The sequence below is a fragment of the Cynocephalus volans genome, chromosome 8 (genome assembly GCF_027409185.1).
Source record: "Cynocephalus volans isolate mCynVol1 chromosome 8, mCynVol1.pri, whole genome shotgun sequence".
NCBI classification, from domain to species: Eukaryota; Metazoa; Chordata; class Mammalia; order Dermoptera; family Cynocephalidae; genus Cynocephalus; species Cynocephalus volans.
The window spans coordinates 119698807-119712945 of record NC_084467.1 but is presented as its reverse complement, the minus strand read 5'-3'; the positions used below and the strand labels follow the sequence as shown (position 1 = coordinate 119712945).

The window sequence follows — 14139 nt, the reverse complement described above, 5'->3', positions numbered from 1 at the left end:
GTTTGAGAAGCAGCGCTCTAACACCGCGGTTCTCAAACTAAGGGTCTATCAGAATCACCTGGAAGTCCTAATAAAGACAGACCCGTCCCTTCAACAAGCGTAGGCCTCTGTATTTTTATTAGTTTCCAGGTGATTCTGATTTACACCAAAGCTTGAGAACAGCTGTTCTAATAAAGGTATTCGCAGGTGGTTTTCTTCATCTGAGGAAGCTGCAAAACCCTTGACCTAAAGGAGGAAAGAGACACATTTAAGTGACCTTGAAGGAGGCAAAGTTTCAATCATACTTTAATATGGGTGCCCAGAATATAATGTGTTTAACCTGGGCTGCCAAATTTAAGAAAGGAAAACCCACGCACATCAGAGAGCCAGTGTAGAAATATAGTTACAGTACAGATTATGTGTGTTTATGGGAAATAGCATGGGAGTAAGACAATGTGTTACCTGTCATTTGGCCCATGGGAGACATTAATCTTCCTCTTGGCAAAAAAAGAAAATGCTTCCAGATGAGTGCCTTTTCCCATCCAAAGAGACCAAAACAGAAAGGGAAGAGTTTATAGTCAAGATAGAGAAAAAGGACACAACCAAGGAGATTTTCCATCATACACTATGGGCTGAGACTTCCAACCCAAAAGGCAACACCTCCCAGACTGGAAGCTTTTCAGCAACAGTACTCTCTCGGAGGGGCTGGGGCCTCCAAGCAGGGATAACTAGTCCTCAGAGATGGAGCTGGGAAGGGCAAGGAGAGGGTGTGGAAGCTGAGAGGAAGTGGAATGCCACCATCAGACAGGAAGTGCCTGGGCAAGAGCCCAGCCAAGAATAACACTCTCCAGGAAGGAAGGGCCTCCCAAAGCTCCTCTCCTGCACAATCTCCAGCTCTTCCACGTACTCACTAGGCCTCATTTCTCTATCTACACACCATCAACATGGTCCACAGGAAGGGTCTTTTCAAATGGCCCCATCACCCGTTGGCACAGAGCAACAGACCAGTCCCTGGGTCACAGACTTAACCAGGATGGGAAAGTTAGACCACCACCTTTAACTGATTGTTTGTCCACTTAATCTAACATAGGAAGATATGCCTCAGTATATACAATAATGGGGCCACTGTAAAGATTAAATTAGCTAATAAATATAAAATGCTTAGAACAAAGCACAGAATGTGATGAGTACTTGATAAACACTAGCTGCTGGTATTCTGAAAGATATACAGCACAGGAGTTAATAGGGGACATCCTGAGCAGACTGCCTGGGTGTGACTCCAGGATTTATCCAGGATTTCTGGATATGGACTCTAAGCAAGTTACTCTGCCTCTCTATGCTTAGCTTCCCCATCTATAATACTCAGATAATAATAGTACCTTAATTCATATGGTTTTGGGGGAGAATTAAATTAATCATTTCATAGAAAGAATTTGGCATAGTGCCTGGAACATAGTAAGTCCTTTTTAAACGACAGTGATTATTATATTAGCTTTTCTATGATGTGGCCAGCACAAGGCAGGTATGTGGGGAGTCCCCTTGGCCCTTGAGGAGCTTGTGGCCTAGGTAAGGAAGCAAGAAATGCACACACAGAACCAGCAGGGAAGAGCAGCACAGAATATGGGACATGTGATAAATTTTGTAAGCATGCAAACAGCATTAATCTCTAATGTGTTCCCCTCCCTGTTTCCTTTTTTCTCTCTCCCCAACACACACACACACACACACATACACACACACACACACACACACACACACACGCACTCACAGGCAAAGGAAATTCAGAATGTTCTGAATACAGGGTGGACTGGATAGCAAGTGCCCCCTCCTTGGCCACCGCTTTACTCCCAAGAGCCCCTTGGTAGGGATTCCCAGGTCTCATTCAACACTCAAGGTTGCTCATTTAAACCAAGTTCCCCTGGAAAGCAATGTAGCTTCAAAAATAGATAGGAATGATTGCATATTATAAGGATGAATAAGCTAATTGTCCTGATCTAACCATCACACACTGTATACAATTACTGAAAATCAACGTTGTACCCCACATGTATGTGTAATAAATTATCTAAAAAATATATAAATAAATAAAAATAAAAATAATTTTTAAAAAAACAAAAATAGATAGGGGTAGCCACTGTCCTCAGTTCTCATGGATGGACCATAAGGGTATAAGACACACAAGTCTTGCTGCAGAAAACCGAGTTAAACACAGGGGGTGGGGATTAGGGGATTCTAAAGTGTCCCAGCACTCTGTGGGCACTGAACTTGCTGGAAGTGCCATTCTAGATAACTTTTAAACCCAGCTGCTCCAATGCTTAAAAGGAAACAATGCTGAATGTAAAAATTGAAAAGGGAAATGTAAGCATCACAAGGTATTAATTAATCCCATGATGCAAGATTCCTTCTGCTTAGATTACCTCTGCTTACAGAAATATTTATCCAAGAAATTCAGAGAAAGACAAGTGAAAACAGACAACATAGCATACTTAACAAGATTCCATGATTTTTTTTTTAATCTTAACAAGGATTAAAAAGCTGGAACAAATGTGATTGGGGCATGCACCAGAACCTAGTTAACCCCTTTTTATTCCTTCCCAAGGAGGCTGACAGCTATCTTAAGCCCACAAAGTAGTCACGCTGTCTGATTTGCAACTTCAGAAATCAGAGTAATGCTGCAACTAGATTTTTTAAGCAGGCATGTATAATGAAGACAATATACCACTAGGCCTCTCACTTATAAAAGAATAGAATGTATGTCTATTCTGTAGATGAAAACCATGCACAGATGAAACTGGAATTGCAATTTGTAGGACTTAATAACAACAAAAATAGCAGCCAACTCTGGGCCAGGCACTGTGCTAGGCCACTTACGTGAACAACTCATTTAATATTTTCATTAACCCTATGAAGTGTGATATTTGTAACCTCTTTTTACAGATGAGAATGCTAAAGGAGAGATGTTAACTCACACAAGTTCATATAGCAAGTAAGGGACAGAGCCAGGATTGGAACCCAAGCAGTATGGCTCCTGAATCTATGCTATGCTAATGCTGCCAGCCAAATCCACATCATAAAAATTATAAAACAGAAAATTAAAGAAAATAAACACTGAATTAGATAAAAAGGCATCAATACATTAATGAGAATACAATAAATTGAAATTTTTTTTTACATAAATGACAATTATGTACTCCTGAAGTTGACCATATGCTCTATGCTCAGATTCTAATTCCACTGGACATCTGTATTAGGGTTCTCCAGAGACAGGATCAATAAGATATGTTATAAATATATGAGAAGGATTTATTAGGGGAATTAGTTCACACTACTGTGAAGAAAAGTCCCATGATAGGCCATCTGTAAACTGATGCTGGTAGCGTGGCTCAGTCCAAGTCTGAAGGCCTCAAAACCAGAGAAGCTGACAGTGTCCTTGGTATAAGTCCTGGAACCCAAAAGCTGAAGAGTCTCTAGCTCCGATGTCCACAGACAGTAGAGAAGGGTGTATCCCAGCTCCAGTGGATCAAGAGAGAGCTTGACCTCTTTCCCGTCTTTTGTCTCTCCAGACCCCCAGCAGATTGGATGGTTCCCACCCACACCGAAGGTGGGTCTTTTCCACCCAGTCCACTCAGACTCTCATACTAATCTCTGCTCAAAACACCCTCACAGACACACCTAAAAAGATAGCTGTGCAGGTTTCTCAGCATTCCTTCGTCTAACTGAGTTGACACCTAGAATTAACTTTCACAACATCCATCACTGGAATTGCACTTAATTAAGGAAAAAATGTTCACTCGGCATTTCCCTGGGAAGGAAGTGGTATTCTGTGATGTGTGCTGCTGGATACAAGAAAAAGGCCATGCCAGGAAAGTCTCTTAGATCACAGAGGGCTGAGAGTTGCAGGACTAATGCAAGAGAAATGGTCAGAAGGAGCCTGGAGCATCTCCCACTCTTGGGAGACCCAGGAGGGCCCTGGCGGTCCCTATAGGGAGCATCTTAGGAAATAATATTCATTCAGAATACACTACACTCAGTACTGCAGAAGACACAAGGGGGCACAAGTGGCATAGAACGTGACGAGGACAATGTAGAGATAAAAATCAGACAGGGGCCAGAAGCTCTAATACAAAGCGGGGTTTGGTCAGTGCCCTCGGCTTAGAGGAAGAACTGGTAACTTCACATGACACTTCACTGAGTGACATGTGAACTGGGTGGGAATCGCAGGCAGGGCTCAGGGAACAGCGAGTGCTCTGGTTGCGCTGAAGCACCCAGTGGTTAAAGGGAATTGCTCAAAAACAGAGAGCCTTGAATATCATGCTAAGCATTTTGGATCTAATGTAGTAGGCTTAGAAATTTTTCATGTTTTTGAGTGGGAGGATAATGTAACTACAGTTCAGAAAAATTAATAGAGCAAAAGCTTATGGGAGGAAGGGGATCAGAGAAAAAGTGGAGCATAGGAGACCTTCAGATTACCAATGATCCTGGTAAGAGGTGGGAGAATCTGCACCAGCCTGAGTTGAGAAGAGATGGAACAGTCAGTGTGCATGGATGCCACTGAGAACATTCAAGCGGACTCAGCAACTGACTCAGTGTAAGGGGTAGGGGAGAGAAGAGCCCAGCCACAGCAGGTGCCAGTAAACAGCCCGTGGGCAGGGGCCCGGCCACCTGTGAGCAACAGTAGAGCTGAATGAGGCATTCCATGGAGGACAAGGAACAAAACTCCAAAAGGATGAGGACAGAGAAGGATGACAGTAGAACAATGTCCATATGGTAGCCAGGATAGCAGTCAGAAGGATGGGGCAAGGGATTGAATGAATACTGAGAAACTACAGAGGGTAGACCACTCTCTAAGGAGGCTTAGCTGTGAAAGGAAGTGAAAGACAACACATTAATTAAAGAAAGAGGTAGAGAGAAGAGATTTTTCATGTAGGGAAGGTCATAGCATATTCTTCGGCAGAGAGGAGTCAGTATGGAGGAAGATGTACCAATGTCAAGGTTGGGGTGGGAACTGAAGGGGATAATTAACAGAACAAAGGCAGACTAGCAGGGGATGGTGGGCAGATGGATCTTAAAAAGAGGGAAAAAGAAAAAAAATGGACTTAGTCAAAATTTAAAACCTATCTGTTTCAAAGCATTTCAAGAAAGTAAAAAGATTGTCCACAGAATGGGTAACAATACTTGCAGATCTATATAAGGAACCTGAATCAAGAATACAAAAAGAACTCTTACAACTCAATAGTAAAAAGACAATGCAATTTTTAAAAGGGCAAAGGATCTGAGAAGACATTTCTCCAAAGATATACATATGGCCAAAAAAACACATGAAAAGATGTTTTATATTATTATTCAACAGGGAAATGCAAATCAAAACCATGATGAGATACCATTTCACACCCAGGTGGATGGCTAGAATCAGAAAGTCAGACAATAACAAGTGCTGGTGAGGACACAGAGAAATCAGAACCCTAACACACTTTTGGTGGAAAGGTAAAATGATACAGCCACACTGGAAAACAACCTCGCAGTTCCACAAATGGTTAAACATAGTTATCACAAGACCCAACAATTTCACTCCTATTTATCTACCCAGGAGAAATGAAAACACGTCTACACAAAAACTTGTACACAAATGTTTGCAGCATTATTCAGAATAGCCAAAAATTGGAAACAACCCAAATGTCCATTACCTAATGAATGAACAAACAAAATGTGGCATATCCATACAAAGGAATATTATTCAGCCATAAAAAGGAATGATGTACCGATACATGCTATGTGGACAAACCCTGAAACATAGTGCCAAGTGAAAGAAGTCAGAAGCAAAAGACTATGTACGAGGGTACTTTTAAAAGTTCGTGGAAAAACAGAATCAAAAGATAGTACAAATATTTCCATGAACTTTTTGAAGTGCCTTCATATTATGATTCCATTTTTATGAAATGTCCAGAATAGGCAATCTAGAGACATAAAGTAGATTAGTGGTTGCTCATGGCTGGTGTGAACATGGGGAGATAGGGGAGTGATAGCTAAAGGGTAGAGAGTTTCTTTTTGAGGTGATGAAGACGTTCTAAAATTAACAGGGTAATGGTTGCACACATCTGTAACTAAAAACTGAATTGTACATTTTCAACTGATGAATTGTATGGTACATGAATTATATCTCAATAAAGCCAAAAGAAAGAAGGAAAGGAGGGAAGGGAAAAGGTTCTTTTTCCAAAAACAGTAAGGAAGAAGGAAAGTAGCAGAGATCAAGTTTGCAACGCAGGGCAGGAACATGGAAAAGGAGTCAAGGGTCTTGGTCATGGTCCCAGGCTGCTGGGGGAGCAGGAAAAGGACAAAAAAAAGGGTCACTAAAGAGCTAAGAGCAGCTTCAAGGCAACAAAAATGTAAGGAGGAGGCAGGTAATTATAGCCAAAGAAAGCATTCGGCAAGTTTGAGTTCCTGGAAGTAGCAGCATTATGAGTAAGCAATAAAGAACAGTGAATCGAGTCTGATTAGGGACCTGGATATAGATGACTGGCAAGGTCATCATAACATGTGGCCGCATGATTTTGACCACTTGAAAGGACTGTGACCAAAAGGGCAAAGGAGCCATGACTGAAAGCCATAAAATCATGAAATGTATGGCTAAGGGAGAAATAGACTCGTCTATCAAATCCCAAGATACTAGCTGTGGAGGAACACCCTAGGACACCTGAGAACAATATAACGACAAATAAAAACAGGTGCCCATTCAGAGTGGTGCTGTGTCTTTGGGACTCACCGTCCCCCATAAGTGATCGGGGCAGAAGATAAGGATGGATTTCAAAGCATCTGGACAAACAGAAAAGAAAATAAAATAAATCTCTTTAATGATGACATCAGGGAATAGACCAGGCCCTTCATCTGAATCGCTACTCGTCCAGAACCCTGGAAGACAGGACCCTTCGTCTGGGTGGAGAGAGAAACAAACACCCAAGAGACAGAGGAGTGGGTCATGAGAGCTCTTTACCATGCCGCACAGGTTCGGGTGAGTCAGGGACAAGCCATTTACAGTTAGCCAATGCATATAGTGTAGTCATCTGTAAGTCCTCAAGACTGTGTGTGCAAGAGGCATCCAGAGGCATCCTGCTGTGTGGGTTTATTGTAATCTCTAAAATCCCCATCATGGAAACCATCAACCAGTGAAGCCATTCAGCAAAGAGGGAAATACGGCCAGAGAATGCTGTTCCAATCTGACCCCGCGCTCCCAAACTACAAAATCAATCAGCAGTATGACAATACGTTTACTGCTTTCAGACTTCCTACAATTGGTCATTTCTTCCACTTGCCAATTTTGTTTTTTATTACCAACTATGTATGTACCTGATGTTGGGAGCGTGGGGATACACAGAAGAATGAGACAAGGTCGTCAAAGAGCATTCCATATCATTGAAGAAGATATATGCAGAGAGGAAAGAACACAGATTTTTATTTTAATTTGTCAATATACAATATAATTGATTTTCATGTCCCTATACCAATTAATTCTTCCTTTTCCTCCCTTCCTCCCCCCCATCAACATATCTGTTCACTTGTCTTAACAAGTTCAAGGAACTGTTGTGATTGTTGTGTCTTCTTCCCTCCTCTTACCCCGCTCATTTGAATATTTACTTATTTATTTTTATTAGCTCCCACAAATAAGTGAGAACATGCAATATTTCTCTTTCTGTGCCTGGCTTATTTCACTTAATATAATTTTCTCTAAGTCCATCCATGTTGCTGCAAATGGTAGTATTTCATTTTTTTTTTATAGCAGAGTAGTATTCCATTGTGTAGATATACTACATTTTCCTTACCCAGTCATCCAATGATGGGCGTTTAGGCTGGTTCCAACTCTTGGCTATTGTAAATAGCGCTGCAATAAACACGGGAGTACAGGTATCCCTTCGACATGACGATTTCCATTCCTCTGGGTATATACCCAGCAGTGGAATAGCTGGGTCAAACGGTAGAACTATCTGTAATTGTTTGAGGAACCTTTTCTATAAAGGATGCACCGTTTTGCAGTCCCACCAACAGTGTAGGAGGGTTCCTTTTTCTCTGCATCCTCGCCAGCATTTGTCATTCTCAGTCTTCTGGATATTAGCCAACCTAATTGGAGTGAGATGTCATCTCAAAGTGGTTTGGATTTGCTTTTCCCAAATGCTGAGTGATGTGAGCATTTTTTATGTGTCTATTGGCCATTCGTATACCTTCCTTTCAGAAATACCTATTCAGCTGCTTTGCCCATTTTTAATTGGGTTACTTAAGAACACAGAATTTTGTGGTAGACTGTAACCCAAAGTTGGCTTCAGCAATCTCTCTCATCCCATTTGAAATCCTGCAATATGACCTTGACACTCCCCCATAAAGAAGTGGAGTCTATTTCTCTTCCCCTATAGCCTATTTTGACCAACAGAATGGGCAGAAGTGGTCCTATATAACTCAGAAGGCCACAAGAGGGCCGGCCCGTGGCTCACTCGGGAGAGTGCGGTGTTGATAACACCAAGGCCACGGGTTCGGATCTTATTTTTAAAAAAAAAAAAAAGAAGGCCACAAGAACTTCCACATTCCACTCCCTCTTGAAAGCCAGCTGCCAAACAAAAGGGCCAAAATACTGTGACGAAATCCAAGCTAGCCGGTGGGAGAACAGCCGTGGGGAGGACCACCAAGGCGCCAGCCATATGAGTATAATCTTCTAGGACCTTTCAGCCCAGACACAGGTGAATGCAGTCCAGTGAATGATCCAGTCAACACCACATGCAACAGAACAGCCCGGCCAAGCCATGCCTGAGTTCCTGACCCACAAATCATGAGCAAATTAAACAGTTCTTGTTTCAAGCCACTAAGTCTTGAGATAGTTTGTTATACAGTGATGGATAACTGAAACCAACTTGAAGCCATTAGTCCTACTTACATTATTATCTAGCTATGTGACCTTAGGTCAATGACTTCCCCTCTCAACCTCAATTTCCTCATCTGTAAAATGAGAAGACTGTACAAGGTAAGCTAAGGTGCTTTCCAGTTCTGACAGTCTGTACCATGCATGCAGTTATCAGTGAACAGTCTAGGCAATGAGGGCTAGGGATAGAGAGGGAGCAACTACTCTGGGATTGAGTGAGCCTTGCAGTAGATGAAAGAACCATGGACCAGGAGTCAAAAGCCCTGGAGTGTGAGGATTCAACGAGGCAGCAGCTAGACACAGCTAGCACAGGACACAGTAAGTGCTCAATAAATATCATTACCCGACACTTATCAGTTCTATGACTCTAGACATGTTAATCTCTCTGATCACCAATTTTTCAAATGAAAAATGGAGATAACACTAAATTACCTATAAACATAAGACATACTATATTATTAATACTCTTATTATCTTTTGCACCATTTTCATTAGAAGTCTCTTTCTCACCAAGCAAATAGAGACAGTTACTTGACGGCACTGGCCACCGGGAAGGCATACTTGGGAATTCAAGAGGCAGGTTCTAAGGGACAACAGGCTTTCCAGCCAGGTGAGATTTAACCACCCACCCACCTGCACCCGTCAGTGAGCCAGGTGCCTGCACTAAACGTGGAGAGCAGGTATTTCTTACAAGCATGCTCAGCCCAAGGGGAAATCTGGAAACAGCCAAGCATTAGAAGTTTAAATAATTTCCAACATCAGAACTCTAGAGGTTAGCAACCTGAGGATAGCCTACCAGAGAGCTGTGAATCAAACAACTGCCCAGCATAGAGTGAATACTCCATAAAACTTACTGAATAAATAAACACTAGATTTGGGAATCTGAATTCAAAGCTCCAGGTTTAAATCCTGGCTTTGTCATACACAGCTGTGAGCACTAAGGCTGGCAACGACTTCCCTGAGCCTATATCCTTGTTTATAAAAGACATAATGAGACCCATTTCATAGGAAAGTAATGAGAATGAAATGAGGTACTTATTACAGGTGAAAAACTCTAGGATTCTGCTTGATAATTAAATGCATGTTTATTTTTTAAATGCACACAACCTCTGCTACCCAGATGTCCTTCAACCTTAACCCTTTTAATATCAGCAGAACCCTGAAAACAAGCAGTATACATCCAAAGAATCACTCCATCCAGTGTTGATTCTGAAAAACTGCCAGCCCTTGGGAGAGAAAGACCTGGGCTCATTTTCCAAGGGTACCTGACAAGGCAACAATAACACAGTTGCATTTTACACCCTGTGCTTTTTCCAAAACGAGGGCAAAGTGTGGTATGGATTTAACCCTGAAATCTCAGTGATTGTGCAGTTGCACTGATGTGGAAACCAGTCATAGAAGGCATTTACCAGGTGCAAGTGGAACTAAAAAGCTTCTGCTTCCACTTCTACTCAGATCTTGGCTGACATGGTATTTGAATGTGCCAGTGTCCAGCTTCAATTACAAAGAGCTGGGAGTTAGATCCAGTCCTCAAAGTCAGCCATTGCCCACAAAAGCTCCACTCCTTCCTTTATGGCATGTTCCTGTCCTGTCTTTCTACCTCGCCAATCTCAAAGCAGAACTCTTGGTCTCCATGTCTCTGATCTGCATTGAGAACACAGCTTGGAGCAACGGTGGCTCCTCCTCCTCTTCTTGACCACCACTGTCTGAATCGAGGGAAGTTACTATAGAAACTATATTACGCAGCCCCCAGACATTTGCTTAGAAAAGAAACTGCATGTTTGATTCTGGAAAAGAGAGAGTAAGACCCAGCAAGTTGGAGACAAGCCTCAAACCCAGTATTTCCCCAAAGTCTGCTCGCAATCATCTGCATTAAATCACCTGGAATGCTAATTAAAGGTACATAGTCCTGCGCTTCCCCAGGATATATCAAATTAGAATTAGAGAGCGGCAAGAATTGGACTTTTTAACACACTAGGTTTTCGAGACCTAGTTAGGACCAAATGCAGAGGACTGTGAGAAAAGAATAAAAAGGCTTAAAAACACATTAAATCTGATCTCCCTTGTTACCCTCATTCTTGCAAAACAGGGCACTAGTGAACCAAACAAGACAAAAGCTAATTTCCCAGTTATGTATGTCCAAGAAAATTAAATAATGACCATGATGAAAACTCATGCTTTAAAACAAAAACCTTGCTCACCGAATCAACAGGCCAGGACAAAAATTAACCCAAACATCCCATCTTAGACTGACCAGATCTATTCTGAGAGATGAGAGAAGTGAGATAAGATCTTGGCTGCAGCCCCACTTTGGTCCCAGCCATACTCAGTAATTCAGCTCTGCATTCCACAGCAGGGTTTGATGTCTTGGGGGGTGGGGGAGTCTCCTAGCTCTCGTAAATATGGTTGGGGAAGGTCATTCAGGGGAAAAAGATAAGACTCACCAAGTCACTCATCAACATGAGAAGGAAAAAAATCTAAAGCTAACTAATTGCATGGGGTACGTCATCAGACACTCGAAAAATGTTTTGTGAACTGAAGGAAATAGACACCTGATGGATAATCCTTTCGTGAGATGCTGAGATCCTGCATGTACACAGTCATGAAAGAGAAAAAGGGAACAAGGAGTAAAACTGTCTCCATATCGGAAATACTACGTTTCCAAAACCAGCAAGACCCTACCCACTTGGAGGGGAGATGCTTTCTTTCATTTAGTGACAGGCACACTGTAGGGTGCTGAGCGTCCCTCGGTCTTTAGCCTCAGGGGAAGTCAAGTGGCATGGAGGAGGAGCAGGAGCACTTTTCCACAAAAAAGCACTCTTTCCCGGTGATGGGCACTGGGAGCCCAGACTGCAATTTCAGAAATCAGAACTCCGCACCCAGGAATATGCATCACAAAGGCCAGCTTTATTCACACCTGATGGTCCAGTACAGGGACTTCTGCCCGGCCCCTCCCACAAGGATGGACCCGGGGCTTTGGCCTCGGCGCTGAAAATTCCAGCCATCCACACTAAATTCTTCAGCAATAGTTCCCTACTAGATGCTGAAACTTAACGTTACACCACAAAACTAGCAAACGGGCAGCTTTCATCCCAACCCCCTCAATGACTGGCATATGCAAAGGAGTCCTGGCAAATCAGGCATTTAGGAAGTGACTCTGACACCTGAACACAGTTATGTGAAATCTTAATAAAAAAAATAAAAACCTGTATTATTTTGTTCAACCAGCAAGCAGGCATCCCCCTTTTAAAAGACCTTCCTGAAAGCACTCTCCCATGGGAGCCGAGCAGGTAAATAACACTAGAGCTTTCTTAAATAGATTCTAAAGGACCAGGTGTCCGGGCTGCGCTTACTCGCCGGCTTCTCAGAAAAAGGGATCCGGGAAGTAACTCAATCCAGTCCTAGGCGGGTAAGGCTGGGGGAGTCTGCAGGTGGGAGGAGGGGGTGAAGCAATGCCGCTCAAACTTTGCAGTTGCTCTTTAGCAGTTCTGGGCAGGAGCCCGCGGAATTCCATTCTGAAAACGGGGAATCCTCTCCCTAACAGAAAGGCCCCCAAATCGGCCTAACCCACCCGCTCTGCGTCCAGGATGGCTGTGCACCCCATCCACTCAGACATGCCCCCTCCCGGGCAGTACCCTCCCGGTGGCCGCCTCACCTTGGCCTCAAAGCAGATGCCGTGCTGGAAGGCGTCCTCGTTGTGCAAGGGGATCCGCAGGTCGTGCCCATCGTCCACAAGGTTGTACTTGGTTTTGCTGGGCATGGTGACCCGCGGTGGACCCGCTCCTCCTGAGGCGGCGGAGGATGCAGGAAGCGGCTGGCAAGACCCTGGGGACGAGACCGGGAGCCGGGCAAGGCGACGCGTGGCAGGGGCTGTAAGGCGGGAGTCGCCCTGGCCGCACAGCGGCGTGGCGGCCGCGGGGGCCGGGACCCGGAGCGGCGGTGAGGGCCGAGCGGCAGCCGGCGGCGCGGATGCGGGCGACGCGAGCGGCGCTGTGGCCGCGCAATTCCTGCCGGCGAGGAGGGCGGCGGGGGAGGCGGCGGGAGAGGGCGGCGCGGCGTCCCGGTCCGGGGAGGGGAGCGGTGGGCGCGCGGCCCGAACGGGACTGGGCGCGGCGCCGGCCCCAGAGCAGTGGCGCGGACGGCTCAGGACGAGGAAGAAAAGGCGGCGGTGGCGGCGGCGGCGAGGGGTGCCTGTCACGGAGACGCCGGATCAGCCGCCAGCGAGCGGCTCCTCCTGCGGGGCGGGCCTGGGCCGGCTCCTCCCGCCGGGCGCCGAGGCCCCGCCCGCCGCCGGGTCCGCCCCGCGCTGCCCGCCGAGCAGGTGAAAGTCCCCGGGAGCGCCGCGCGCGCCCTGGCCGCGCCGCCCGACCCCAGGAACTTCGCCCGCCCGCCCTGCCGGGATCTCAGGAACCCAAGCTCAGTCCAGGTTTCTTTTTCTACGGTCACATTCTGAGCCGGGGCTGCTGATAGCGGCACGGCATCGCCTTGGATTTTTTGTTTTTGTTTTTGTTTTTGTTTGGAGAGGGGGAGGGGCGGTGTTTACTATTTTGTTTTTATGTTTTACCAGGAAGGCCAAGTCCCGTCCCAGATATCCCAAATCTCATTAATTCTGAGAGTTTCCTTTCTCGGGAGAATCAAGACTGTGCCCAAATGGAGAACAATCTCAGACGCTTTTTGTTCCTTTGAGAAGTGATATGTGACTTGTGTAATGGGGGTTGGGGTACTTTGGGGGAGGATTTTAATATTTAAAAGCCGTCAGCCTTATGGAAATGGTGTAGGCCGAACAGGAATAGTATGGGTAGGAGAACCCAGAACCTTTTTATGTTCTTAAATAACCTTCTACAAAATGACTATGGACATAGTTATTTCTGGCTGGTATATTATTGTTCCAATCTTAGTAAATGCTTGAGACCAGTTTGCCAATTGTTAAGAGGCCTATTCACTTTTTTCCTTTACATTACGAGTTTTTGAGAAAAGTTGCCTGATTATGTCCAACTTGGAAGAGTTTGGATAATAGAAGGGTTTGTAAACCATATGTTTTGCTTCTTAACAGTGCAAAATGTGCAAATGAAGGGGCCATAGGAGTTAGTGAACAAATATTCAGTATCTGTTGAAAGATAGGTAGACCTATATGATAGCTGTGATTTACATGGCTTAATATTATTCAAATTTCCAAAAGTAACCAATCAAGCTAGTGCCAAAGCCAGCCAAACGTAAGATCACTTAAACCAAATGGTCAGCTCCTCTGTTGAAATCATCAC

At 44.5% G+C, this 14139-nt stretch overlaps 1 protein-coding gene across 2 annotated transcripts in view; it reads right to left on the bottom strand.

Moving 5' to 3' along the window:
* The window catches only part of LOC134384812 (carboxyl-terminal PDZ ligand of neuronal nitric oxide synthase protein), a 295395-nt gene extending 282757 nt beyond the window's left edge, over positions 1-12638 (bottom strand). For both annotated transcript variants that reach the window (XM_063106589.1, XM_063106588.1), the window contains exon 1: positions 12534-12638. In XM_063106589.1, coding sequence (XP_062962659.1) covers positions 12534-12638 — 105 coding nt within the window. The remainder of the gene's footprint in view (positions 1-12533) is intronic.
* Between the last annotated feature and the right edge of the window lie 1501 nt (positions 12639-14139).